The following is a 26,939-nucleotide window of genomic DNA, read 5'->3' as shown; positions in this document are numbered from 1 at the left end:
CAGATGCTGAACACCGAAAGGCCCATCTGAAGCAACACTGGAGTCTATTCTGCTTTGCACACTACAGATTGCCTTATGTACCTTGAAGGAAGAGCTGTTAGTCATCAATCTGAATGGTGTAAGTTCACAGTAATCAAGTCTTTGTTCAGAAATGTAATTACAGGCTTGAACCCCGGATGAATGCAAAATAAAAAACACTGTAGGGGTTTCTGCACATCTGTCAACTAAACAGTCTCAAAGGGTCCCTAACCCCGCCCTCCCTGGGCACATTTGCAACAGCAGTTTCTTCCGTGGTAGGTGCACCAAGGTGATCTTCTGTAACTGCTGCTCGCTCCTCTGGCCTGGTCTCTGGCGGCCCTGTAGCCCCAACTAAGGCTTAGGGATGCTTCAAGGCGATTTCAGCCCTTTCCTACCTCTTACAGGCTCCTGCCTCAACACAGGCCATAGCCCTACAAGTGAGCTAGTTTGTACTGGTTCAGGTAACCTCAGAGCCTTCCTATTTTTGCTCCCCACAAGGTTCTACAAGAGAACAGAGCTCAAAACCAAGCTTTAGTCTACCTTACCATTTACTAAACCATTTTATCTGACAAGTACCCGAAGAAGGATGCTCAAACAGGGTTATCCTGGTATTACTTACAGTCTGCTGACTATCAGAGACAGCAATGCTTAAAAGCTATAAACTAGAATGCAACAAACTGCAATAGCAACAGCTAAAGATACTAGATTTAAAAAACGCTCTGGGTAAAAAGCAAGAGAAAACTGATTTGGTAAAGGCCTGCTTTCTGAACCTGGAGCCAAACTCAGGCGCCCTTCCACAGGAGGCAAAGGTGCTAACCCAGGTGGCCAGAGAGCAGCAGGGAGCATGAAGAGAACTTGCCCAAGCACAGTGACCTCTGAGGGCCTGAAAACCCACCTTCCCTCCCAAGGCAGTGTTAAGTGGTGATAGGATCTCCAGCTAAAAACACAGACAGAAAACCATTTCAGTTTCAAACAGAAACAGAAGCTACAAACTTCAGGCACTCAGGTTCCTGGAGGAGAGTAATATGTAAATGTAATTCATAGGACTTGCTAAGACAGCATTTAATTAAAAGGAGAAAAGAAAGGCTCAGGTCATTCTGGATGCAAGCCTGCAGTTTCTCTTCCTTTCTGCCCTTCTTTCATTCACTAAACACTGTGCCTGCACTCAGGGGCTGCAAAGAGGCTTTCAGTACTCATTCCCCTCAGTCCTGGGAAGACTCCAGATCAATCCACAAGGCAGCCCACTAGAAGCTGAAGCCACAAGGCAGCCCGCCAGAAGTTGCTCTGGTTGGAACCCAGCCTTACACGTAAAAAATGCTCTTCCAGTTCAAAATGCAAAGGTGACTCTCCCACAGAGAACTGATTATTTGGATAGAGACATGTGGTAAATACTCTCCAAGGAAGGAGCAAATGAAAAGGGTCAAAGGCAAAAAGCCTGGGAAGGAGCTGCAGTTTAAGAGCAGCGGGGTGGGACACACACCACTCCATTAAAGAAAAGCTCCAACTTCTCTGGGGTGAATACCATGACATCTGTTTTCTTGTCATAATAGCAACTAAGTTGATCTAGGAAAATATTCTCTTCTAGAGCTGTTGGTGCATAATTACACGATTCCCCTTGAGCCCTGGTTTCCTTCTTATGCACATCTGCTCTCCCATACCTGATCACACAGAGGTATCATAAAGAGCAAAGCAACAGGTATAAAGGGACCAGCCCTCAAAACAGATCAAAGCAAACAGCCCGTGGAGTGCTTTGGAAATCTTGGCTGGCAGCTCTTGTAAATAAAAGTGCTTCTAAAGCAGAAAGCATTCAACTACCGTATTTATATAGGGCGTGATTGACAGGTCAGTTATTAACTTCATAAAAACACAGGCAATGTTAACTAGCAAGAATGTTTGTTCTAGCTGTTCTATCTGAAGGAAAATGAAATCCAAGATAGAATGGCTTGCTCTCTGTTTCTTTTAAGTATTTATTTTAGAACCGTGCAGTATAAAAGAATGTTTTTTCAAGTCAGTGAACTTAAGCTATTTTGCTTACTGTTCTGGAATTTAGTATGTTGTTATAATTCTTTAGAAAACAAATGTTACATTTACTAAAGGCAAATTCCAATGGTGCACCATGATCTTTTGAAGCCCTCAAAAGATTTTTATTCTTTTGAATTACTAAAACTAAAGAGATTTTACATTAATTAACCTCTCTTCCAGTAACTAAAGTAGATCAAGTCAAAGAATCAAGGGGCAAAAAGTCTTCCTCTTGTGCGCGGGACACAGGCATGTGCTCCTTGAATTACTTAGAAAGCAGGTCTACATAAGATCTGTAGGAGGAGGTCAGAATAAATACATATGTATCTTATTAATATTATATTAAGGTTTTAAACTTTGTTCTTAAAATACTTTATCACATGTTATCATTTACTGAAATATTACATGATAACATGTTTTATTTTTTAATTCTTAGAAAATATTAGCATCAGTATATAGATGTTCAGTCAGGAAATTCTCAAAAACTAAAATCCAATTTCGCATGCAATCTTTTTTTCTTCTCTTGAAGTTTAATACAGTTAACACCCATATTTCAGAAAGTCCAACCAAAATGTCAGCTAACAAACAAATATATTTCTCCAACTTAAAGTGTAACTTTTTGGTAGTAACCGTGAATATCTAAATAGCGAGAGAATTTAAACACACTTGCATTTGTCCAATCTATCCCACATTAACTTATAAAATACTTTTACATAACAAAGAAATAAACAGAAGAAAAAGTTAGAGGGGAAGAAAAACAGTTTTGTTTTTTAGAATCAATAATGACTACTTTAAGGCTGGAGTCATATAAAGCGGGCATTTCCTAGTCAAGTACCTGCTTATGAAACAGCCTGTGTTTCTGGGAGGGTTTGTTTATGTGTACTTACTATCCTCAGGCCTCCAAGTTTTTTTCCATGTAAACATTTTTGTTAAATACCTCCTAAATTTAATTTAAAAGGCTATTTGTTATCAAATGTTTCACTCTTAGAAAAGGCTGTCATCATAAGAGCAGCACACTAAACCCAAAAACAAATCCCAAATCCATGGGAAATCCATCCTTACTCATCAGTACACTTCATGTACCACAGCCCTGCTTCCCCAGCATCCATCAGTACACTTCATGTACTACAGCCCTGTTTCTCCAGCATCCATCAGTACACTTCATGTACCACAGCCCTGCTTCCCCAGCACTGACAAACAGCAGCCTTTCAGAACACAGAATTCTTATGAAATAAATACTCAGCCTCAGAGCATGCCCTGGCTCCTCTACTACCACCCCACTCCTCCCTCCCCTCTAGGACTATATTTTCAAACTAGAATATTTGTTTTGACAGACTTTTGCTTGCTTAATTCTCTGGCAAAGGCTTTCTTGCGCACTCCTAGCCAGTAATGAACATTTTGCCAAAAATATGCAACTCTTGGCAGGACAAGAATAGGGGTGTAAAAAACGCAGCTGGCAGAGCCTTCCAGAACTGAAGATAAAAGCAGGTACAATGGATAGAGAGAATCCTTTCCCTAACATATTATAATTTTCTCTGCTTCCGTGCTTCTCCTATCATGAGGGGAATTTTCATCTGCCAGTTTTACATACTTTCTCTGCACTATACAAAGCAATGGAAATGATTCCTCCAACCGTACTTTCTGATTCAAGAACTACTTTTCCAAATGAAAAACTTAAGTTAGCTAATCCTTCTCTGAGAGCAAATCTTCCAAACAATTTCTTAATAACAGTTTGTCAGGAAAATTAAAATCCACTGAACTTGTTTAATCCAGAGGATACTTTCATTATTTCTCCAACTAATTTAAGGATTTAACACTCAAAACTTAACAAAGCAAAGAGTTCCACCTTCCCACACTATGTCCCAAGGGTTGGGCAGAGTCAGCAGACTTCTCAAATAGAGTGGAGGGGTGGGCGGGGAGGTTAAACATCTCCTCACAAGCACCCAGAGTCCTAGGACGAGCAGCCCAGGAGCACATGTTCTCCATGGGAAGACTCAAGCACTTTCAGGAAAACAAAATAGTTACTGATTTTGAAACACACAAGCACAGATGCCTCACCTCTAAATCTGAGTACTGAAACAGTCTATCTCTGTTGGAAGATTTTACTGTTCACTTCATTTAACCTCTGACACCTCTGGATGCTAATCTCAGTCCTTTGATGATCCCATTCACTGGGGTATGAAATGTCATCTACACATGGAACACTCCTTTGTCTAGACTAGACCTTACTCCTAGGCTCCAGACCCTGTGTTTATAACTGCAGAGTGGATATGCTCCAGCAGATCTCCCTCTCGTTACTCAAGACTTAGGTCAAAAGTGAACTTTGAGGTCTAGGGATGTAGTTCAGTTGGTACATAGCCTGCATAGTGTGCATAAAGTCTTGAATTCAATTCTCAGTTCTAAAGAGACAGGGTGTGTGTGGTAGTTCACACCTATAATCCCAGCACTTCAGGGGTGAGAAGGGAAGACAGGGAACACGGGAAGCCTGAGACACAGAAAGCCATGGCGGGGAGGGGCAGGAGGGCAGGCAAAGGAGGAGAGGAGGAGGAAAGGAGGGAGGGAGGGAAAGAATGAAAGAGACAGGAAGGAAGAAAGCAGGCAGGAAGGCTAATCTGCTTAGTCTCCTCAATGTTCGCCTCTAAAAATGACACCATTAGACTTAGAAACTGTCCGAGATTAGAAGCCTGCTTGCCCCACAACTTGGCTTCACTTGCCTTAACTTCTACTCCTTTCCCAAGCTCAGACACTAACTTTCGAAGATCATCTCCATCACACCCTGCTCCAGAGCCCGCCCACCACGGCCCTGGAGCAGAGCACTCCGGCTGCGGCATGCAGTTTGAAGTACACCTACTCTATCTGACTCTGAGAGTCTTTTTTTTTTTTTTTTAAGATTTCTTTATTTTCAGGCTGGAGGGATGGCTCAGAGGTTAAGAGCATTGCCTCCTCTTCCAAAGGTCCTGAGTTCAATTCCCAGCAACCACATGGTGGCTCACAACCATCTGTAATGGGGTCTGGTGCCCTCTTCTGGCCTGCAGACATACACACAGACAGGATATTGTATACATAATAAATAAATAAATATATATTTAAAAAAAGATTTCTTTATTTTCAATTTTTGTATGTGAGAGTGCCTGAATGTATGTATGTGTGCCAAATCCATGCCTAGTACTTGCAGAGGCCTGAACAGGAGCTTGGACTGCCTGGAACTGGAGGAAGTCACCAAGGTGTTTATGGAACCAAACATGCTCTCTGCAGGAAGAGTAAATGCTCTTCCCCAGTTACCGCTCCAGCCCAACACTAAAATTTTGAAGCTAAAAACTTAAACTTATTTTTCTTCCAGCACTCAGCACATGGCCAACAAAGTCCACTGAATAAATGAACCTAACACAAGTTAAATGTGCTCTGCCAGGCGCTCTTTCAGTGTTGGGCAGACAGTTTTAATGCAAACATACAAAACCCCTAGGAGTTATTTCCCTGTTTGATATATGAAGCTCCTGAAGCAGGAGGAATGGAAACGCTTCATTATTCCTCTAGTATGACCTGATGCTCCAATCTCCAGCAGAGCAAACATGAATGATTTTACTTTACCTCTCAGGAAAGAGGACACGATTAAACCACTGGTCAAACTCCGCTGCTTTTAGAAATAGTGTATATTAGTCAACAAAAAAGCTTTGCTATAATGGAAAATTAACTAGGTTAGGGCTCACTGCTGAGTCTGCACAGCAGCTCTACTTCACACCAGATATGAAACATGTAGCAAATTAATCATGGAAACTCCCAAGTACATCATCTAGAACTGGGCCATACGTATCCTATTGGGAATGTTTGGGAACACATGAGATAAGGTAAAGAAACTCTCCAGGCTTTTTATAAAGCTGAGTATACTAATGTTATTTCAATCAGGAACAATACAATGAGATGATAATTACCTCTGCATACAGGAAGTACCGTGATTGGCCACTGTATACTTTTATTTTGATTTTTCTTTTCAAATAACTGGAAAGGTTTCCACAGTACATAGCTGTTTATGCTGAATGCTGGAATTATCTCTAATAAACTAAACCAATTATATACCACACTGTTTACGGCTTTCAGTATAAAATTAGAAAAATAAAAAATATTGAGTATTAATAAAAGGTTGAGAAAAGTTTGAAACATTTCAAAAACAAAACAATAACCAGTATAAGGAATTAAACTTCCCACCCTGCAGAAAGTACTCTGCCACCAGCGGAATCTTCTAGGCTGCAGCCAGCGCTCCTAGCCTTACAGCCTGAGAGCTGCTCAGCAGATAACCCAGTGAACGTCCACAGCAAACAGACTGGAAGAAATCAGAAGGCCGCTGAGCTCAGGCAGCCGAGGCTGCTGTTTTGGTTTACTGGTTAACTGATATGCTTGGAAAGGAAGAGAGCTGCAATGTGGGGCTCGAGGTACATGGAAAAGGCGCCTAAGTCTTCAGTAAAAACACTGATCACAGCATCTGTCATTAGTTAAAATACGTGCAGATCTTTATCCAGGATATTTTTTGTTGTTTACATTTTAAATAAATGAAAATAGACTGTCACATGGTGACTAATCATGAGTCACCAATTCAGCTTTTTGAGAATGCTTGGAAATCCCAGGTGTGAAGAAGGGAGTAACAGTGCTGTTAATCCAAACCACATGGCAGTTAAAGGAGCAAGGATCTGGCTTGTTTACAGCTTCTTATGGTAGTATTAAGCATAGGTTCTGACAAATATTAATGAATACATATGGAAAAGTGAAATCCGGGGATAGTAATTTGGATCTTTTAAGGACTTTCTACTGAATAACTTAGTCCACTTGACTGAACAAGCAACAAAACTCACCACTTTTAAAAGGCCCTGGGAGAAAGTCTTCCTGGTAAACTATGGTAAAGGCTTTCTCAGAGTCTGAAAATGAGATGCTCAGCCCTGAGGCGGCTGCTTTCCTCTCCCTACTCAAGCTGCTTCTACATAGTGCACCGGACACGGAGACCCACAGTGACTTTTTGTCCTCAGCATTTCTTTCAGGACACAGGGACAATATGCCATATCTGAGGCATAAAAGGGGAGTGCTGCTGTGGATGTGGCTCAGGTGGCAGAACACCTGGAAAGCATTCTGGAGGCTCGAGGTTTGATCCCAAGTACTGCATAAACCAGAGCGTTGGCACACATGTCTGTAATGCACGCACTCCAGAGGAGGAAGCAGGGAGATCAGGAGCTTATGGTCCTTGGCCTCAGCCAGGTCCTGGTCAATCCCAGCTATACAATATCCTATCTTAATTTGTCAACAAAAGAAAAAGAAAAGGATTGAAGTAAAGACAAGAACAACTCAGACAGTGTGCTATTTGTTCAACAGTTTAAAACATAAGTACTATCTCTCTCTTTTACCTCACCACAAAAACAATGTCAAAACAAAACAAAAAGCCTCCCCACTGAGTAAATAAAACAAATAAACAAGCCAACAACAACATGGAATTCATTTCACATTGGCCCACTGGCACTCCATTGGAGAAAATTTGTTTTTTTAGGAATCACATGCAAAACAGCTTCTTTGTTAAGGGTGGGACCCTCATGCCTACATCCCAGCTCTCAGTGCTGGACCCCAACTGGCTTGAACCACTGCAGGTGTTAAAGAGAAAGCATCAACAAAAGCCATACATAAGCACTAAAATGAGAGTTTCCGAACACCAAGCACCAGCCCTTCACTCCTCACAAACACTACAGAGCAGGACATCATTATCCCATTTTCAGAGAATGCTAGGCTGCAAAAACCATCTCAGTGCACCCAAAAACATGCAAGGTAAATCTAGTCTTGCCTATCTCGATATGTTTCTCTTCTACCTGTGACAAGAGGCGGATTCTTTTTTATTTTTTTATTTTTATTTTTTTTAATTTTGTATGCGTTGGTGTTTTGCCTGCATGCATGTCTGTGTGAGGGTGTCGGATCCTGGAGTTACAGACAGTTGTGAGCTGCCATGTGGGTGCTAGGAACTGAACCCGGGTCCTCAGGAAGAGCAATCAGTGCTCTTAACCACTGAGCCATCTTTCCAGCCCCCAAGAGGCAGATTCTGACCAAGTTATGGGGTACAAAGAGCATGGGACCCAGGCTGGTATGCCACTGTCATGTCAGGGAAGACTTCCCAGAGATGAAAAAGATTGGAGCTGTAGGATGGAAAGCTTTGCTTAAGAAAAGAAGGAGTCAAGAGATGATGGCGCACACCTTTAATCCCAGCACTTGGGGGGCAGAGGCAGGCGGATTTCTGTGAATTTGAAGTCAGCCTGATCTATAAAAGCTAATTCCAGGACAGGCACCAAAGCTACAGAGAAACTCTATGGGGGGGGGGGGGAGAGAAAAAAAAAGAAGGGACAGGCATTTTAGGGGTAGGAAAAAAAAAAAGAACAAAACAAAACACCAAAGCTGGGGAGTGGATCCTCAAAGGAAAATGTAATATATTTAAAGGAACAATGAGAGCTCAGCTTGATTAGAGTCTATACATTTGTTGGGTGGAAGACAGCAGCCCGGGAGTTTAACAAATATTTGAGGGTTTGAATAATAGGAGATAAGGTAAAAAGGTCAGGTGCAAATTATAGAAGGTACTGAAAGCAAAGCCGAAGAAAATACAATTAACCAACAAATGATGTGGGCAAACGTTCAGCCTCCCTACTAATAAAAGCAATGGAAATTAAACCAACATGGTCATCTCCCCCCACATTCCCTTACACATGCATTACAAAAAAATAATGACAGCCACTATTGGAAAGATTATACATGCTGGTAAATGTGTAAACTGATACGATCTCATTTAAAGGAGGCTTGCCTATCAGTTTCATGAGATATTTGTATTCTTTAACCCAGTATTTGGTCTTCAGATCATTTAATCCAAAGAAATAATCCCAGAAAACATGGGCAAAGTTAAAAAACTCACACAAGAATATTCCTCATACCATTTTTCATAATGTGAAAAAATTAGATGGTTTGTAAAGGCTCAGTGAATGATAGGCAGCTGGTTTAAACAAAATGAAAACAGCTTTCTAAAAAGGGCAGAGTGCAGAGTGGAGAGCAATCTGAGGGACATAAACCTTAGAGGGTTAGCAAAAGAGAGCTAAAAAAAAAAATGACAATTCCTGTAGGAAGAACACATGGAAAACGACTTGCCAAGATCAAGTTCTTTAAAACAGCCAACAACTACAAACAATCCAAAGACAAGTAGTACGCAGGGTCCTAGGAATTACATGCAGGTATGTGAATGAAAGAAAGGCGTGGTATATATTCAAACACTTTACATATATGTACTATGCTGAATTAATATTTTTAAAACTGGGAGGGAAGAAATATTTTATAGTAATAGAATTATTTGCAATGTATGGTTATGCAAGTCTTAGTCCCTATACTCAGGAGGGGAAATCAAGAGCATCAAGAGTTCAGGTATTTCCTGGCTAAACAGGAAGTTTAAAGCCAGACTAGGCTACAGGAGACCATTTCTCAAAAAAATAAAATAAAATAAAAGCACATCAGGAATTTCCTTCAGCACTGATGAAAAGGTAAAGTATATGATGCTGGTGAAAAATACTTTAAAACTGGCAAGATGGCTCAGCTTAAAGGCTCTTTGTCTTGTATGCCTGACATTCTGAGTTCCATCCTCACAATTCACAATAGAAAGCGAGAAACCAACTCCTCTATATGTGCAGGTAACAAAAAATATTGTTAACATCATTTATTTTTCCCCAAGAAAGGATACAGACACTGACAATCACAGACTGCCTCTGATTATAAAGAGCACATCCAAAGGCCCAGGGATGCACTTCAGATGTAGCGTACTGGCCTTGCACACGCCATGCCTCGGATAGGATCCACAATCACCACACTCCTCACATCTCCCCTTAAAAAGGAATACATATCAGAGCGCATGTTGTCCCTCTAAAAAGTAGCAAAATCTCTTAAGAGTTGGTTGAGCACTAAGTACTTCTTGCACACAGAGATTCCAACATGTGCATCATAGAAAGAATGCTTAAGAATCATTAGATGCTCGCCTGTTGGATTATCCTAAAACAAGACTATAAATTGATTCCTAATTAGTAACCATCTTCTCTCTCTTAAAACTATCTTCATTTCATATTAACACTTATCTCTTCCTTAACCACTTGCCAAGAGCCTATTTGGGACTGTTTCATTTAAGGGTTTGTTGCCTTCACTGGCAAGCACATTGGTCTATGCTCTAAGCCTAAGAATAGGTTGTTCTGGTATCTTTCTTAGGTCTTGCACTAAGTTCACCACACAGCTAATGCTTCTTCACACATATTCATTGATGGCATCAGATCATGTGTACAAAGTTACTCCAGATTAAGACAAACAGCAACAGTGACTTTTAAACACACACACACACACACAGCTCTGAAAATCATCAAACTTCAATGGGAATTGGGGCAAAAAGGAGTTTTCAGAGAAAGGAACACCACAGAAAAGGCAACAGGTTCCAAAGAATTTAATTTTCTTGAGCAAGTCAACCAGCTTGGCAGTATGTAAGGGGAGTTTTGAAGGCAGCCAGGGATGAAAACAGGAAATAAAACCAAGTATTTAAAAATGGTCAGTTTATCTTTGGAGAGGCAGTGGTTTTCTCACATAACAAGTAGAAACGCTTCTCAAGGATGATATAAATGTAGGTGCATTGCAGGCACCCTACAGAAATCAGTTATTTCACTATTGAACCATTATACTTTTATACCAATAAAAAGTAAAACCCAACAGTGATGGTTTGGTGTTGGAGGCCACTTATTTTGTTTGCAGCTGCTCAGCCTCAAAATAATCATACAGAAACTATATTATTTAAATCACTGCTTGGCCCATTAGCTCTAGCCTCCTATCTGCTAACTCTTACATCTTAATTTAACCCATCTCCATTAATCTGTGCTTCACCACGAGATCGTGCCTACCAGCAAAGTTTTAGCGCATCTGTCTCCAGCGGAGGCTCCACGGCTTCTCCCTAACTCTGCCTCCTTTCTCCCAGCATTCAGTTTAGCCTTTCCTGCCTACCTAAATTCTGTCCTATCAACAGGCCAAGGTAGTTTATTTATTAACCAATAAAAGCAACACACAGACAGAAGGACTTCCCACACCACCGGTTAGTGTTAAATGCCAACTTGACAGGATCTAGAATCACTGAGGATTCAAGCCAAGCCTCAGGACAGGCCTGTGGGAGATGATCTTAGTTATGCTTATTGACACGGGACGATCCACTTAACTGTGGGCGAGGCTTCCCTGGTGGCCTCCTAAACTGTGGAAACGAAGAAGGAAGAGTGAGGAACACCATGGCTTCATCTTCTGTTTCCTGATTGGGGATACAATGCAACAGCCACATCAGACTCCTGCTGCCCTGACGCTCCTGCCATGATGGACTTGATACCTTGATACCTTGAACTGTGAACTAAAATAAACTCTTTCTCCCTTAAGTTGCTTGGTCAGAGCATTTAATCACAACAACAGGAAAAGACACTAAGACACCAACCTCTGGTAAATAAGGAAATGGGAAAGCACTATTCAAAAATGAATCATTGACACTTAAGAGAATGAATGATGAAGGGGAAAATTCCACAGAAATGGTACCACAACAGAGGGTCTGAACTATGATGAGAGCTGGTAAAGGAACTCAACTGAATAAAGGGCAGAAGTGACAACTCTGGGTGTCTAAGTCAGTTCAGAACCTCTGCAGTCAGAGAAATAAATCAGCAAAGATTAAATGTCACAGAATTGGGCCCACAGAGAGGAAAATTGTAGCCCCCCAAGATTTAGCAGCTATATCAGACCCATCTAACAAAGCCAATCTGATCCTGTTTTCTGTTAAGTCCAGTTGGTTTGCCCTGACAGCTTCATGCCCCATTTCTATAGAAACAGTTTGTACAGGACAAAACAGTTCAGCATTTAAAGGAGAGAAAAGAAAAACTTAGCTGACAGAGAAAGGGAGATTATTCAGAACAAATGGCCTAATTGGAGTTCAGAGGCCAAAAAAGTCAAATTAAAATACCAAATTCAATTTAAACAAAACAGGGATTTGGGACCCAGAAATAAAAATAAATCAAGTACCAATTCTAATAAACTTAGATTATTTAACTTTACACAGTTTTGCCTTTCAATAAAATAATCAACATTGTAACCAAATTCCAAATTCCAAAGTGAATCAGAGTTTGCAATTAGCTTTAACAGATCAGCTACTACCTGTCTTACTTTTCTATTGTTATGCTAAGATGCCATAATCAAGAAAACTTACAGAAGAAACAGTTTATTGGAGACTTACAGAGGGCAAGATCATGACTGTCAATGCACAGAGCATGGCAGCAGGCAGATATAGCAACAGAACAGTAGCTGAGAGGATGGAACCTGATCCACAAGCACGAGGCAGAGACAAAGGGAGATAACTGAAAGCAATGTGGGCCTTTGAAATGTCAAAGCCCATCACCAGTGAAACACCTCCTCCAACAAGGCCACACCTCCTTATCCTTCCCAAACAGCTGCATCTACTGGGGATCAAGCATTTAAATATAGAAGCCTATGGGGGCCTTTCTCACTCAAATCATCATAGCGATGATGTCAGGAGACATCACATTTTGCAGAATAGCATGTTCAGTCTTAGAAAAGTGATTACATTGTAGTCACAATCTTTCTTTTAATGTTCCTCAAGACATTGTTCATTTGAAAAAAATGTACACTTTATTTCTGGAAGTTGAATATAGGATTTTTACTTTGTCCCTCAAAGATACATATCCCGTAAGTTTGGCCCTCAACAGAACAGTTCGGACATGACAGAACCAGTAAGAAAAAGTAATTAGGTTGCAGGCAGATTCCACAATCACTAATAGACTACGCTATCTTGAAGGATGGATGGTATCTCAACAGAACAGGTTGTTACACAGCAAGGCCACCCATTTACTGGCCCTGCTCTATGTAGTTGCTTTCCTTTCTGTTTCTCTGCCATATTGTAAATACAGCCAGAGGGACATCTCCAGAATGCCAGGACCATATTATTTTGACCACTTCCAACCACCAGAATCATGAGCTAACTTTATATATTACCTAGCATTAGGTAGTCAGATATAGCAACACAAAATGGATTAAGACTAGATGACAGTGTTTTTAAATGCAAGCCGATTACAAAAATGTACATAAAACCATACTAAGTATAAGAACAGTAGCACCACTTCATATCTTTTTATAATTATATATGAAAAAAATACAAATGGAAAATAAATTTTCCTACTAGGCTAAAATGAAATATTGCATATATTATCTTCTAATATTAAAGTCACTATTCTTTATAAAAAAAAATTTCAAAGCTTTTGAGATGGCCTACAACAGCAGTTCTCAATCATGGGTCACGACCCCTTTGGGGTTTAAAGATTCTTTCACAGGGGATGCCTAAGAACAGAAAAGTATCAGATATTTGCATTATGCTTCATAACAGTAACATGAAGTTATGAAGTTGCAATGGAAATAATGTTGAGGTTGGAGTCACCACAACATAAAGAACTGTTTTAAAGGGCCGTGGCATTAGGAGGGTTGAGGACATCGGCCTAGAAGAATGTAGCATTAGACATTCTTATTTGCTTAATAAACATTCATTCCCCTCCCTCACCTTTCCTATGAATGGAACTTAACTTCGGTCGGAAAGTCACCCTTCTCCAAGCAGTAACATGTGTCAAGGAAGGGCCCAAAGCATATCTATTTGCTTTACATTGGTCACTACTCTTCCCTGGCCCTGTCTGCTCCCTCTTCTTCCTTACACCCACACAAACCCCCAGCCTGATGATCGGGTCTCAGCTTCCTGATTAGCTCACCAAACTAGAACTGTCTTCCCCAGCAACAATCAAGACCGTGGGAAATGCAAAGGATCACCTGATAAAATGGCTGAAGACCCTAAAACAAAATATAAAGCTCTTTCTGTAAAAGAAATACTTTAATTTCTATGAAAGTTTTCAAAGTCTATAACCATGAAATATTCACAGATTCACTGCTGACCATCAACCTACTTAGGATACCATGTTAAATTTAACCTCACAATTTGAGATAATTTATGGTACATTTAACTACAACTAAAACTAAGTCTTTCTGAGGCTGCCAAGATAATCTGAACTAAGTATCTCTCTGTCTTACTCTACACTCTACTGTTGTGAAAACACACCATGAGCACAGTAACTCGGATTAAAACAAACAAACAAACATTTAACTGGGGCTAGCTTACAGTTCAGAGGTCTAGTTCACTGTCATCATGGTGGGAAGTATGGCGGCGTGTAGGCAGACATGGCGTCAGAGAAGGAGCTAAAAGGTCTAGGCAGTAGGAAGAGAATGACACTGGGCCTGCCTTGAGCCGCTGAAACCCTAAAGGCCACTCCCCAGTGACACACTTCCTCCAAAAAGGCCAAAATGTCAAATAATGGCACTCCATATTAGCCTATGGAGGCCATTTTTATTCACACAATCATACTTTTCATATTTGGTGATGTGCATAGCATCAGAAATATGCCTTTTACTCTCCTTAGTCAGTTTTTTTTACAATATCACCAAAATCATGGCTGCTGAAACATCGATAGTAGATGTTCCTTGAAACCCTGAAAGAAACCCAAGGTTAAATAAATAATTTAGGGCAGTACTACATGCCATATCCCACTCTTGAAGATTCACAAAACAATTACAGCCCTTGAATGTCCTAAGATGTCCCATCACAAACTTCTATTTATTGCATCATTTTTATCTAGCAAAAAAGACTGAAAAAATGAAAAAGAAAAAAAAGAATCAAAAATTTTACTATGTACCTTTTAAACTCTTGGAAAAGCTAATCTTTATTAAAATATAATGTATACTCCCCACTGGTACAGATACTGATTATTAATTCAGGAGTGGCAAAAAGAAAGAATGCAAAAAGGATCACACTAAGCTAAATGGACTGAAGTTCATGAGCAAACCATCTAAAGAACCTTGTACTGTGCTCTCCAGTTCCACCAGCCAGTGATAAGGTATTCATTCATTTCTCAATGATTCAAAAAAAAAAAAAGATTTTATGTCATGGAATCCTCAGATACAGGAACTTCTGAACAATTTCTAATGTTGTATAAAATTCAAACACACCTATAACAGGCGGCCAACCAATCCTTCCTTGTTCTAGATATGAATGATGAAAATGTACATCACACCCTTTCTGTTCCTGGCTGTTTTGCCATCAGTCCTCAGGCATGCGCAGTGTTGTTTCTAACCTCCATCCTTATATGTACCATATAATGTACCATTATATACCACATAATACCACATGTAATCCCCTCTTTACAGATCAAAACCCTACCCTTTCTTTCAAGTCAAGAACAAAACTGAACTGTTACTTGGGATGACTTCATTTCCTCTGGTCCCTATCTCTGACAATCAATACTAAAGAGTCTGATAATCATATTTATTGAACAAGTTCAAAGTTGGCCTTACCTCTTACTAAGAAGTAAAATCCTGGAAATCTAAGATCATGTCATGAACTACTTTTGTACACACTAGAGTGCCAAGGTATATAGTAAGGATTCAATGAAAAATTTTTATTATATTTTCAAAGATCAATGTGTTAACAAGTGATTCAAGTGTTCAACAACAATTCCTAGAATTTCAAACTATTTAGAACTAAAATAAATAGTTCCAAGGACTAAGTTTTGAATGAAAAAGAAATACTATCTTTGTTTGAATGAAACTGTTCCCTCAGTCTTTAGCCTCTGTGACTCCATCTTCTCACTGGGAAAGCGGTCTGTGGCATCTCCCTCGAGCAGCAGAGAGTGGAGAGCAAGCACTGCCTGCAAAGCCCCGACAGATGAAGACTTTATCTCGCAGTTCTAGCAGCAGTGCTGATATCTCGGATTATGTAATATTGGTATTACGTTATATTAGTCTGGCTCATATAAAATTTAAGCTACAAAAATACCAAAGATAAGAAAAAATATTTACTCATGCTTTTCTAGGATGCAGAAAAAGGATGCTGCACTGCCAAAATTCCACAGAACATGCTCGAACGAAGACAACAATGCTTTAGTTATTAAGAAGGCAATGGCCTGAAGCAGTACTTAAGAACAAAGATTACTTGGTTCATGCAAGAGTCAATATTTAAGAACACAATGACTAATTCCCTCTTAAGTTCATGAACATATTACTTTTCAAGAATTTTGTTGCTATTAAGAATTTTATAGTTTTCTTACCTAAAATTCATGAACCCAGGGGGCTGGAGAGGTGGCTCAGAGGTTAAGAGCACTGACTGCTCTTCCAGAGGTCCTGAGTTCAATTCCCAGCAACCACATGGTGGCTCACAACCATCTATAATGAGACCTGGTGCTCTCTTCTAGCCTGAAGGCAGAATACTGCACACATAATAAATAATCTTTAAAAAAAAATTCATGAGCCCAGTGAAGAGAAAGTAGAAACACGGAGCCCTTCAGTGGGCCGAAGGGTTAGTGCAGACTGAGCTCTGGTGGTCAGAAGTATTCAACAACAGAAACACAAGATACTCATTTTTTTTTCTAACTAGAAAATGAAACTGAATGGTCTACAAATATCTGTGGGAAATGAGTGGACAATGCCTCCAAATCAAAACATGTCGTTGTTAATTTTTAAATGAGTGTTTAAAACCCTATGACAGGTAACACGTCTCTTTGGAAGAATAAAACTCATACTCTATGTGAGAGCCACTGAATCCAGTTCTGGTTTATTGTTACTAATAGGGTAAACTGAAATTTAAAAAATGTAGTTAAGCTTAATGTGAGCTAAAAATAACTACTGAATTTGACTTCCAGTGTTACTGTGACGTCAAGCAAGCCGCTTCACTCTTCTGTACTTCAACTGTCACATCTGAGAAGTGGGGACAGAACTGAGACCCTTCTGAGGGTCTCCTGGAGTAAAACCAAGTGATGATGATGGCTATACTGAGTCTGATTTTAATTAAAGACATGAACAAAAAACATAAGCTTGAACTCTGAAAAACATTTAGTTAAGTCTAAAAGAAATCACATTACAGGAAAGAATTTTTATAAGCCCCCAAATTCCCATCCTATAGCACCAAACTATTATCAAATATAAAAGTTTTATAGGGTTAACTGTAGAAACGGCAAATGTCCCAATAGAAACTCTGACACTTTACTGGGGCAACTCAAACTGAAAACTAAGACTTGTACTTTCCTGATTCTGAAGCCTGACCCTGAAATCCTTGAAGCCTGCTCTCTCTTTAGGGGTGTGAAAACAGCAGGGGCTGGAGAGGACAAGTACTTTTCACCAAGTCAGAAGGGTACAATCCACATGACTCCACCGTCTACACAAAGACTCATATTAGTCACCTCAAGGTCTACTTTTCCTTGGCTTCTTTTCGCTTCCCTAAAAAATACAGGCTATCATTTCAGAGAGGAGAAGTTTCCAGTCCACACGCAGACAACAGGAAAGAGTCTCCACAGCTTGAAGATATCAAACTTAAAGCCAGATGACAAAACTGTGACTGTCTACCAATGGAGGGTGCGTGTTGGTGGAAGGCAGCTGGAATGTGCCTTGCACTCTAGTCGGGTCACATTCTGGGTGTGTAACAGTAGGTAAATGACTACACTGGAAAAGGTGACGTTCTCACCTGATACCAGGCTCTCATTAACACTAAACTGGAGACATCGAAAGGGCACCAAGGAAACGCCAGTTTTTGGCAGAGGGTCTCCTGCCCTTCAACAGAGACTCTCACAGTAAGTACATAGCCTACTCTTTAGGGTATGGAGTACTGGTTTGTTTGCCTGTGTAAGCATGATGCAGAGGGACAGAGGCATGTGTGGAGTTCAGGAGACAACTCTATAGTCAGGTTTTCCTTCTGCCTTCATTATAAGTTCAAGAGATTGAACTGAGTTCTACAAGCTTATGTGACACATGCCTTTACTCGCTGTGACACTTCCCTCCCTCCCCTCACTTTTTTCTTTAAGACAAGATGCCCTGTGACCAAGGCTGGCTTCTAACTTAAAGATGAACTTGTGCTTCCAACCTTGCTGCCTCTAACTTGCAAGTGTGGGACTTCACAGTGTGGTAGGAGACTGGACAGGGCTGCTGTGCACGCTGCTCAGGCCCATACCGACTGAGCTTTAGCTCTGGCTCTGGCATGGAATACTTCTGATCCCTGTCAGAGGAAGAACACAACAGATGCTCATTTAGTGGAGAAAATGGGAATCCTTTCAGTCTATAAGATGGTGATATAATCCTGGCCACAGTCAAAAAAATTCTGGTTTTTAGTCTGGCCAAATAAGTACTTGCTGCAAGTGATAATAAGTATTTGCTGCAGTTCAAATCAAATAAGCCATTCTGAATTCTAATAATTACATTTTCAAAACCACAAAGGCCCACACACCCTACAGCTCTCATTTTTAGTATTGAGAATCTGATTCTTTCCTCAACAATGGGGTGGGTAACCACAGAAACTTGTGGGATCTATTTTCCTAGAAAACATGAAAAGCAGGAAAAAAAGCCATTCTGTCTGGAAACTGCTTCACAGTGTCTTCCTGTAAGCAGGGCGCTGGGCTGGGGAAGATACTGGCACGTCTGCACACCAAGACAGTAAGACAAATAGCTAAAATGGTTCTGTCATTTATAGCCTAGAAAGTAAAGTCACTGTAAAGTCACTGTAACACCTCCAAACACAGTCACCGGAAATCATTTTACTTGGATCTAATAATGCTTTTGCAGACACATTTTCTTCTAAAATCATACAAAATCTTCCTATACTCTTTCCTTGGATGTGAGCTTCTCTTCACAGAGACAGAACAAAGACTGCACATAGCAACAGAGGAGCAAGCCTTTTCCTTTGTAGATTGACTTTCTCTCACGTACCCCAAGTCTACTCATTCACAATACTTTTTTTATGACCACAGAATTTCACTATCCTGGAGTGAGTCTTGAAATTTAAATATATTTTTATATTATGTGTCTGGGTAAACGCCTGCCTGTGTCTGTGCAACATGTGCATACATTACCCGTGGAGGCCAGAAGAGGGCGCTATTTCCCCTCAAGAGTATTCCACTCTATCTTTCCATTTACGAATATCTAGAGAATTCACTATCTGTATCATGTTGTGCAGGCAATTATAGTATAGTGTTTTCTATTTCACCTGATTCAAAAGTATAGATCCTTGTCTCCCCAGCTGATTGTGAGCTCCTTGATTATGGGCAGGTTACAGACCCTCAACATTCCTCTCCCTGTTAATGCTGCATTCACAGCACTGAAACAGGAAGTGCAAAAGCTGCTACTCTTCACTGAGCACATGGATGTCATATGGTCAAAGTAAAGCTCTTCAGACTGCTATATACTGATCGGTCGTGGAGCTCGAACCCACCTACTTGAAGGTTAATTCACATAGGGATTAAATTAGGAAAAGACCCAAAAGCCACATATATTTTGCTTCTGCTGGTAGAAATGAGGGGTCATCAAGGCAAACCCCTCCATGAAGATGGGGGGTTGTTTTAGAAAGCAAAGCCTGCAGATCACTGAACCTTGCAGCCAGGCTACATTATAAGTTTGATAGATGACAAGAAGCACAAAGGGAAAAAGCTTTAGAAAATCTTAATATAATAATATTATTTAAGAGCATAGAAGTAGAGGGCTGGAGAGATGCCTCAGTGATTAAGGGGATTGGCTGCTCTACCAGAGGACCTGGATTTGATTGTCAGTACCCACATGGCAGCTAACAACCATCTGTAAGTTAAAGTCAAGAAGACCTCACACCCTCTCCTGGCCTCCACAGGTAATGCATGCACATGTAGCACAGACACATAACATAAAAATAAATTTGAATTTAAGGACTCCTAGCCACTCATTCCAGGATAGTGAAACTCTGTAGTTATAAAAAATCATGTATTTAAACATGAATGCCCCTTACATCTTTATTTGAAACAATCTAAAACCAAAACCAATACAAGATATCCTTCAAATGCATGGCTGAAACACACAAATAAAACTTTTTAATTCTTTGGGCAGGCGGTGGTGGTGTATGCCTCTAATCCCAGCACTGAGGGGTGGGGAGGCAGAGGCAGGCTCTGTGAGTTTGAGGTCTACAAGAGCTAGTTCCAGGCAGGCTTCAAAGTTAGAGAAACCTTGTCTCAAAAAAAAACCAAAACCAAAAACAAACCAATTTATTACATATATTTATATACAATATATTTAAACTTATTTTTAATAAACATTAAATTCTTCATAATGTAAACACCTAAAACAAGGCCAACTGGCTCAAAAGAACATTTGTTTTATAATATTTACAGAGGAGACAGACACCCCCCCCATTACTTCTTTATATATGAAAGTCAATTTTTTTTCAACCCTACTATGTGGCAGGTCTATGCACTAGGAATACAGCACTTACCCAAGGTTGTAATTCTAGGAACTTATGTAACACTCGAGCTCAGTATTTTAGGACCCTGGGGCTACTCCCAAAACCCTCATTTTATAGTAGAGAAACTCAAGACCCAGAGAGGTGAGCTAACTTGTTTCAGTCAATTATTGCAGCCATTTGGGATAAAGGCAGGAGAAACCAGTTTTCTTTTTTTCTTTTTTTTAAAAACTTTATTTAACTTTATTTCATGTGCATTGGTATAATGATGTCAGATTCTCTTGAACTGGAGCTACAGCAAACTGCCATGTGGGTGCTGGGAATTGAACCTGGGTCCTCTGGAGGAGCAGTCAGTACTCTTAACCACTGAGCCATCTCACCAGCCCAGAAACCAGTTTTCTTATTCTTTTGTTTAGCATCAAAAAATCTGGTTTATTTATTAAGCAAGTATGTCTGTGAATCTCCTACACATAAGACAGTATGTGAGGCACCAGATACACAAAAAAAAGTCAAGATACTGGTCCTATAGTTTCCTCAAAAATCACCACCTAAAAGCAAGACTGCGGGACAAGAAGGATGATGGGGGCAGTAACAGAAGAAGAGAGCACAGGCGTCTCTGTCACAGGAAAGAAGCCCAGTAGTTAGCTCTGGGATGACGATGACCCCATGAGGACATGAGCCTAGGTCTTATTATTCCTGGGGTGACAGTGAAGAAACTGAAATGCAGAGTGGCTCAAGGAGTCTATTAAGGTCATCTCTAGGGACAACAGAATACCTAGAAACCAAGTTGTTTACTCCAAGAGACACAATTTTCACAGCAAAGGGAAAAGGCAGATGTTCTTTTTGATCTTTTCCTGTCAACTCATTCCTGACCAAGAGCATACATTTACAAGGCCTCTAGGCAGGGCAGTGAAGTTGTGAAAGCAAGTATTACCATCCTGAGAGATGTCATTAGGTGAGGTTAGTTATTTGATGCCAAAAAAGGAGACAATGTACAAGTCATCACTTCCAGCATTCTTAAAGGGCCCCATTATTATATATGCAAAAAAGATGGAAAAGGCCCTGCCCTTGGAGACCTAATATTGTCTAAGACAGAGCGAATAAGCATTTCAACTAACAGTGATACAATTGACTACAGCACAAAAGCAGAATACTCGGTGCAAATCTGAGTTGGGAAAGGCTTTAGAGAGCAAGTCCAATTACAGCTATGCCAGACTTTCCAGTCCAGAGAAAGCAGAAGCCTGTATAAGGACAGCGCAGACAAACCCTCAGGTTATCAAAGTAAAGGCCTGTAACAAAAGTGGTCATCAATTTAAATACATAATCAATTTCCTACGTCCTTCATTTTACTTTTCAATTGTGCTTGAAACCACCCTAAAACTACTCCACTTCCCTCTTTCTAGGAAAGTTTTAATTTTCTAACCTTTCCCATTCAAAGAGAATGAATGCACAGTAGTGTTTTCCATCAGTATAGCTTTGGCAAAGTGATTAAAATTATGTGTGTCACCACTTTATTCTTTCACCCTCTTTCAATCTAAATGAAATAAATATCATTTTCTACTGCACACAGTAAAATGTATATGTAATGTCCAAGAATTGCTTCACAACAACTATAAGGAGAATTCAAGCTATTTATTTTTGCTTTTCCAATACAACGTCTCACATAGCTCAGGCTGGCTTCTAACTAGCTATGTAGCCCAGAGTGACTGTCAGCTCCAGATGCTCCTACCTACATTCCAAGTACTGGGGTTACAGACTTGTACCCTCAGGCTCAGTTTATATCACTGTTAATCATGGTTTTATAAGCAGACTGAATTAGGTGAAAGCTTAGGACACTGTAGAATTATTACAAAGTACACAAAACTGAAGAGAAACAGCATCAGCCATTTTATACTACCAAATGGGCAAATTACTTTAAGAAAAGCAAAAATAATCATCCTTACAAACAAGTAATATTTTATTTTTAAAGATGAAACAGTTTTTAAAACAAAATAAGAACTAGAGAGATGACTCAAGCAATTAAAACCAGTTTCAGTTCAATTGTGAGAACCGGAGTTTATGTGTAATTCTAGCTGCAATGACTCTGATGCCCTCTCTCGTTTCTGTGGGCACTAAACATAAATATACTCACACAGATAGATGCACAGGGATAAATTCAAAAATAAAATATACTAGTCTAGTATTTTCATCAAATTCTTGGGAAATTCATACATATACCCAGTTACCTTCCTTTTTAATATTTGGTAAATTTACAGGGTGATAAATAGCTTTTTTTGTTTTCTTTTTGAGACATGGTCCACTCTGGAGCCCAGGCTAGCCTCAAGTTCATCATATGCTCTTACAATGTTCCTATCTCAGCAACTCAAGCACTGCTATTGCAGTGTCACAGGATCATGTACACGCGTTAATTCCTAAGACTTCATGCCAGCACAAGAAAACACATTCTGGAAGGCAATTAGCCTAAAACAAATGTGGAGTATAGCAACCTTTTAGGGGGGAGGGAGAACCTCAAGAGAAAAACCAAACTGGATCCTAAATGATGCTTCGAGAGCAACTGAGCACGCAACAACAGTGACATCTAGTGTTAGCAACTGCAAGTCAACCAGACTAGCTTCAAATCCTCCCCTATGCTCCTACTCGGAGCTTCTCTTCTTCAGAAACATACACAACTTGTATATCACTTTGAAATTACCCATATTCAAATGGTTTCCGAGGTTCAACAAGGATAACATGCTATGAGAAAATATCTCAGACAGTAAATTCCAACAAGCCAAAAGCACTGTTTCTTCTAAGTGACTGAGTCTCTACCTACTTCACATCCTAAGTACAATGAAAAGGGACTCAGGGACATGCATTGATCAGAATTCAAAAATGGTTACATTTCTACCTGGACAAGCGAATATAATGTGCTGGACACTAATACACACACACACACACACACACACACACAGAGAGAGAGAGAGAGAGAGAGAGAGAGAGAGAGAGAGAGATTAACTGGGAGTATTTCAGAAATATTTGAAGAAGATAAAAATCTCTGCTTGTTGCAATGAGGTCAGTCTTTATTTCTGCCCTTTCAACCCTGCTCTGTTTCTGCCCTTTCCAGACCTGTTCAGAGTAGCTGATCGGTCCGAGGGACTTGGTGGCATGGTTTATGTCATTATAGAACTTTTACAATTTTAGGTCACTGATGAATCTGTGGATCTGGCAGTCACTGTAGCCTGGACAGTGCTGTACAAAGCTGAGGCTGGACTGAGCTTACCTGTTTGTTTTGGAAAGTTCATCCTTTCCCCTTTTAACTCCAAAAATTCTTGTGATCAAGGAACTAAAGAGAAGTGTGGATGAATTTCTCACCTAATGTAAAAATAAACATAAAATAAGATTTAAGAAATACTCATGTCATGAAATAAACATTAACAATGTTTAAAGTAGATATTAAAAAATCATTACCTAACTGGTAGAGTGAAACTAAAGAAAATAAGGTTTGTGTTCATAAAATAAAGCAAATGAGAAAAAAAGAACCTTTCTAATAATTCACTCAATGACTTACTCTTAAACTGAACCAGCTGTACAATCCAACCATACACATACAACACAGCCTGCTCTTTTTTCCTTCCTAACACAGCCTTTTCTAATGGCATCAATTGTTTCACCATATATTTGTATGTTTCTAAAGAATGAAGCAGACTTCTTTCCCCACATCCTGATGATGAACACTCCAGGAAACCTGAACTCCTTCTTTTTCTTGTGAAAAAAAACTTATGATTTAACTTTGTAGAATCCATGTAATTAAAACAGCCAAGACATCAGTCAATACTCAAGATGTTGTTTATTAATATTACAATGCCAGTAACCCACTCAAGTAATTTTAACTATGAAATTATTTTATGATAACCAATTAATTAAAATGAAGCAAGAAACCCAGTCATGGCAACAGCACAAGCCTGTAATCCCAGCATTTAGAAGGCCAAAGCAGGAAAATCATGGGTTGCAGGCCAGTCAGGGCTATATAATGACAATCTCAAAAGGGAAGAAGAAGAAAATAAATCAGACTAGAGAGATGGCTCAGCAGTTAAGAGGATTGACTGACTGTTCTTGCAGAGGACCCATGTTCCATTCCCAGAATCCACATGGTGGCTCACAACCATACACAATTCCAGTTTTAGGAGATCCAATGCCCTCTTTTAACCTCTTCAGGAACCAGGCATGCATATGGTACACATATATGCATTCTGGCAAACATTCTCATGGGAAAAATAAGACAAATATTTTTAATAAAGGAAAATTATTAAGAATAAACTATAATTGTTTCTCTATCATACCAACAGAGCCTATCTTTACTAAACAATGCATGTCAAGATGCTTCAGAATCATGTAAAAATCTTGACTATCCTAACTTCACCAGCCTTCCTCAATTATCTTGCCAAATCTTGTCAAATGTACACTGAATTATACGAGAACCCTGGAGAGCATTCAGAATCAGAAATTAAAAATTGCTGACAGAATCTATATTCTAATTGAGTAGGTAGAATCATCATCATAATATATGTCAACTAGTAATGTAAGTTGAAAGGCCGTAAAAACTAAGAATGTGAGCCACCCAGACGGCTCAACAGGTAAAGGCACTTGTCACAAAGCCTGAAGACGTAAGTTACATACCTGGGAACTATATGGTAGAAGAAAAAAACTGACTCACAATCTTGTAACTGTCTGTCAAACATGAGCTGTACATCTATACATGCATGTGCACACAAGCGCAATCAATTTTTAGAAAGAAAATAATAATGAGAGATTTAGAAAACAACTTTCTAAAGCCATTGCAGGAATGGCCACAAACCCAAATGCCCAGGAACAGTGGCAACAAAGACATCAGTGCACCGTGTCTAGGGCAGTTACTATTGGGCTGACTAGTGGCCACGAGGGAATATAAAGCAACTATTGCCAGATCTTCTGTTGGTTTTTTTTTTTTTCTTTTTCAAGAGAAGCCAGAAACCCTGATTTTTATGTGAAATCTCACTATTTGGAAATGCTGGCAACAAATTAAAGAAAAGTGAGGAACTGTCATAGAAGCCAAATGAAACACAGCAGTAGACTGCATCTGTCCTAAGGGCCACCCACTGCAACCTCTCCTCTAAAAGCCCAAAGAGCCAGTTCATCTATGATAGCCTTGAAAATGGACTTTATGGATATATAAGTGCCATTCACAGTATAACCCCCAAACTGGACAGAGATCTACTGATATCCAATCAATAGTCAGCAAATAATGGAGCCCTGTCACAGCCCTGCCTAACGTCCCCAGCCAGTAATCCATCGATCTTGTTCTGTCACTACCACTGTCTCTGCCCCAACTCAGATCTGGATTATCTCAATGTTTGTTAATGTCCTTTTTTAAAAAATTCTAATGGGTGGTTTTGATTTGTATTTCCCTAATGACAAAATGCTATTAAACATTTTTCATATGTCTACTGATCATTTGAATGTCCTCTTTGAAGAAATGTATTCAGATTCACTATGCTCCCTTTAAACGGGGAGTCTTTTTCTTGCTGAGTTTTAAATATTCTTTATTTAAAACCCGGGCCTTGCCCATGCTCTGCAAGTGTTCCACCACCAGTCCATAATCCCAGCTGCCATTTTGCTGCTGTTTAATAAGATGGGATCTGGCTATGTAGGCCAAGGTACAAGCTATCCTCTTACCTCAGCTTCTCGAGTACTGGGACTATAGATATGTACCTGCGCAGTTTGGTCATTAGAACATGCTATCAAATAGGACAGGGGTTGTGTAGTCACTTTTCCTGTTGTTGTCACAAGACCCCTGACAAGAGGAAGCTGAGGAAAGAAGAGCTTATTCTGGTGCAGTTACACCATGGTACAGAAGGCAGGTGGCAGGAGTGGGGAGTGGGGAATGGGCTGCTCACATTGTGTACACAATCAGGAGGCAGAGAGGAAGTAGGAAGTGGGGTGGGGAAATAAAGTTTCAAGACCTGATCCCAGTGAACACAGCTTTAAAGGCATAGAGCGCCCCGAAAAGTTTCACAGCCTTCCCAAACAGCACCACCAGCTGGAGACCAAGTGTTCCAACACCTGAGCCTATGGGGACATTTCAGACTGATACCACAAAGAGAGTAGAGAGAAACAGGGAAAGAGGGCGGTGGATGGCTTAACAAAATCCAAAGATATATGAAAAGCCCTTGAGGAAACTCACTATTTTGGAAGCTAATTTTTTAAATACAGTAATAAGTGTTTAAAAGGAATTTGAGCACAGTTACCCTGTGCTTCTCCCAGAATACATGAGTTACTAAGATCTCAGTGCCAGGCATGAGCTTTCTCCCAATATATCACTGGTCAGGGAGGTCCCAGAAGCTCTTAAAACAACAGAAGACAGTGCTACTGCTCTTGGTTGTTCATTAGAACTAGAAGATAAGACTCCACTGCTAAAGATACAGCACATGTTGGATAAAGGAATCCACAGATGTTGAAAGATGCATTAAGATACTAAGAATTTTTCTGCTTCTAAATCAGTATTGGCGATCATTTTGGAAATGCAAATCAAAACCAGAAT

The 26,939-nt window shown here is 39.9% G+C and overlaps 1 protein-coding gene across 2 annotated transcripts in view; it reads right to left on the bottom strand.

Annotated features, from left to right (window-relative positions):
- The window catches only part of Thada (THADA armadillo repeat containing), a 318,719-nt gene that overhangs the window by 215,719 nt on the left and 76,061 nt on the right, over positions 1–26,939 (bottom strand). For both annotated transcript variants that reach the window (XR_015738149.1, XM_087907299.1), the window contains exon 26: positions 23,643–23,734. Coding sequence is in view for 1 of the 2 variants with exons in the window: in XM_087907299.1 (XP_087763425.1) it covers positions 23,643–23,734 (92 nt within the window). In the remaining variant the exon portion in view is untranslated. The remainder of the gene's footprint in view (positions 1–23,642; positions 23,735–26,939) is intronic.

This window comes from Myodes glareolus, chromosome 6, assembly GCF_982192425.1.
Source record: "Myodes glareolus chromosome 6, mMyoGla1.1, whole genome shotgun sequence".
Lineage (NCBI taxonomy): Eukaryota > Metazoa > Chordata > Mammalia > Rodentia > Cricetidae > Myodes > Myodes glareolus.
The sequence above is the reverse complement of the archived record's forward strand: the minus strand, read 5'-3'. Positions and strand labels throughout refer to the sequence as shown.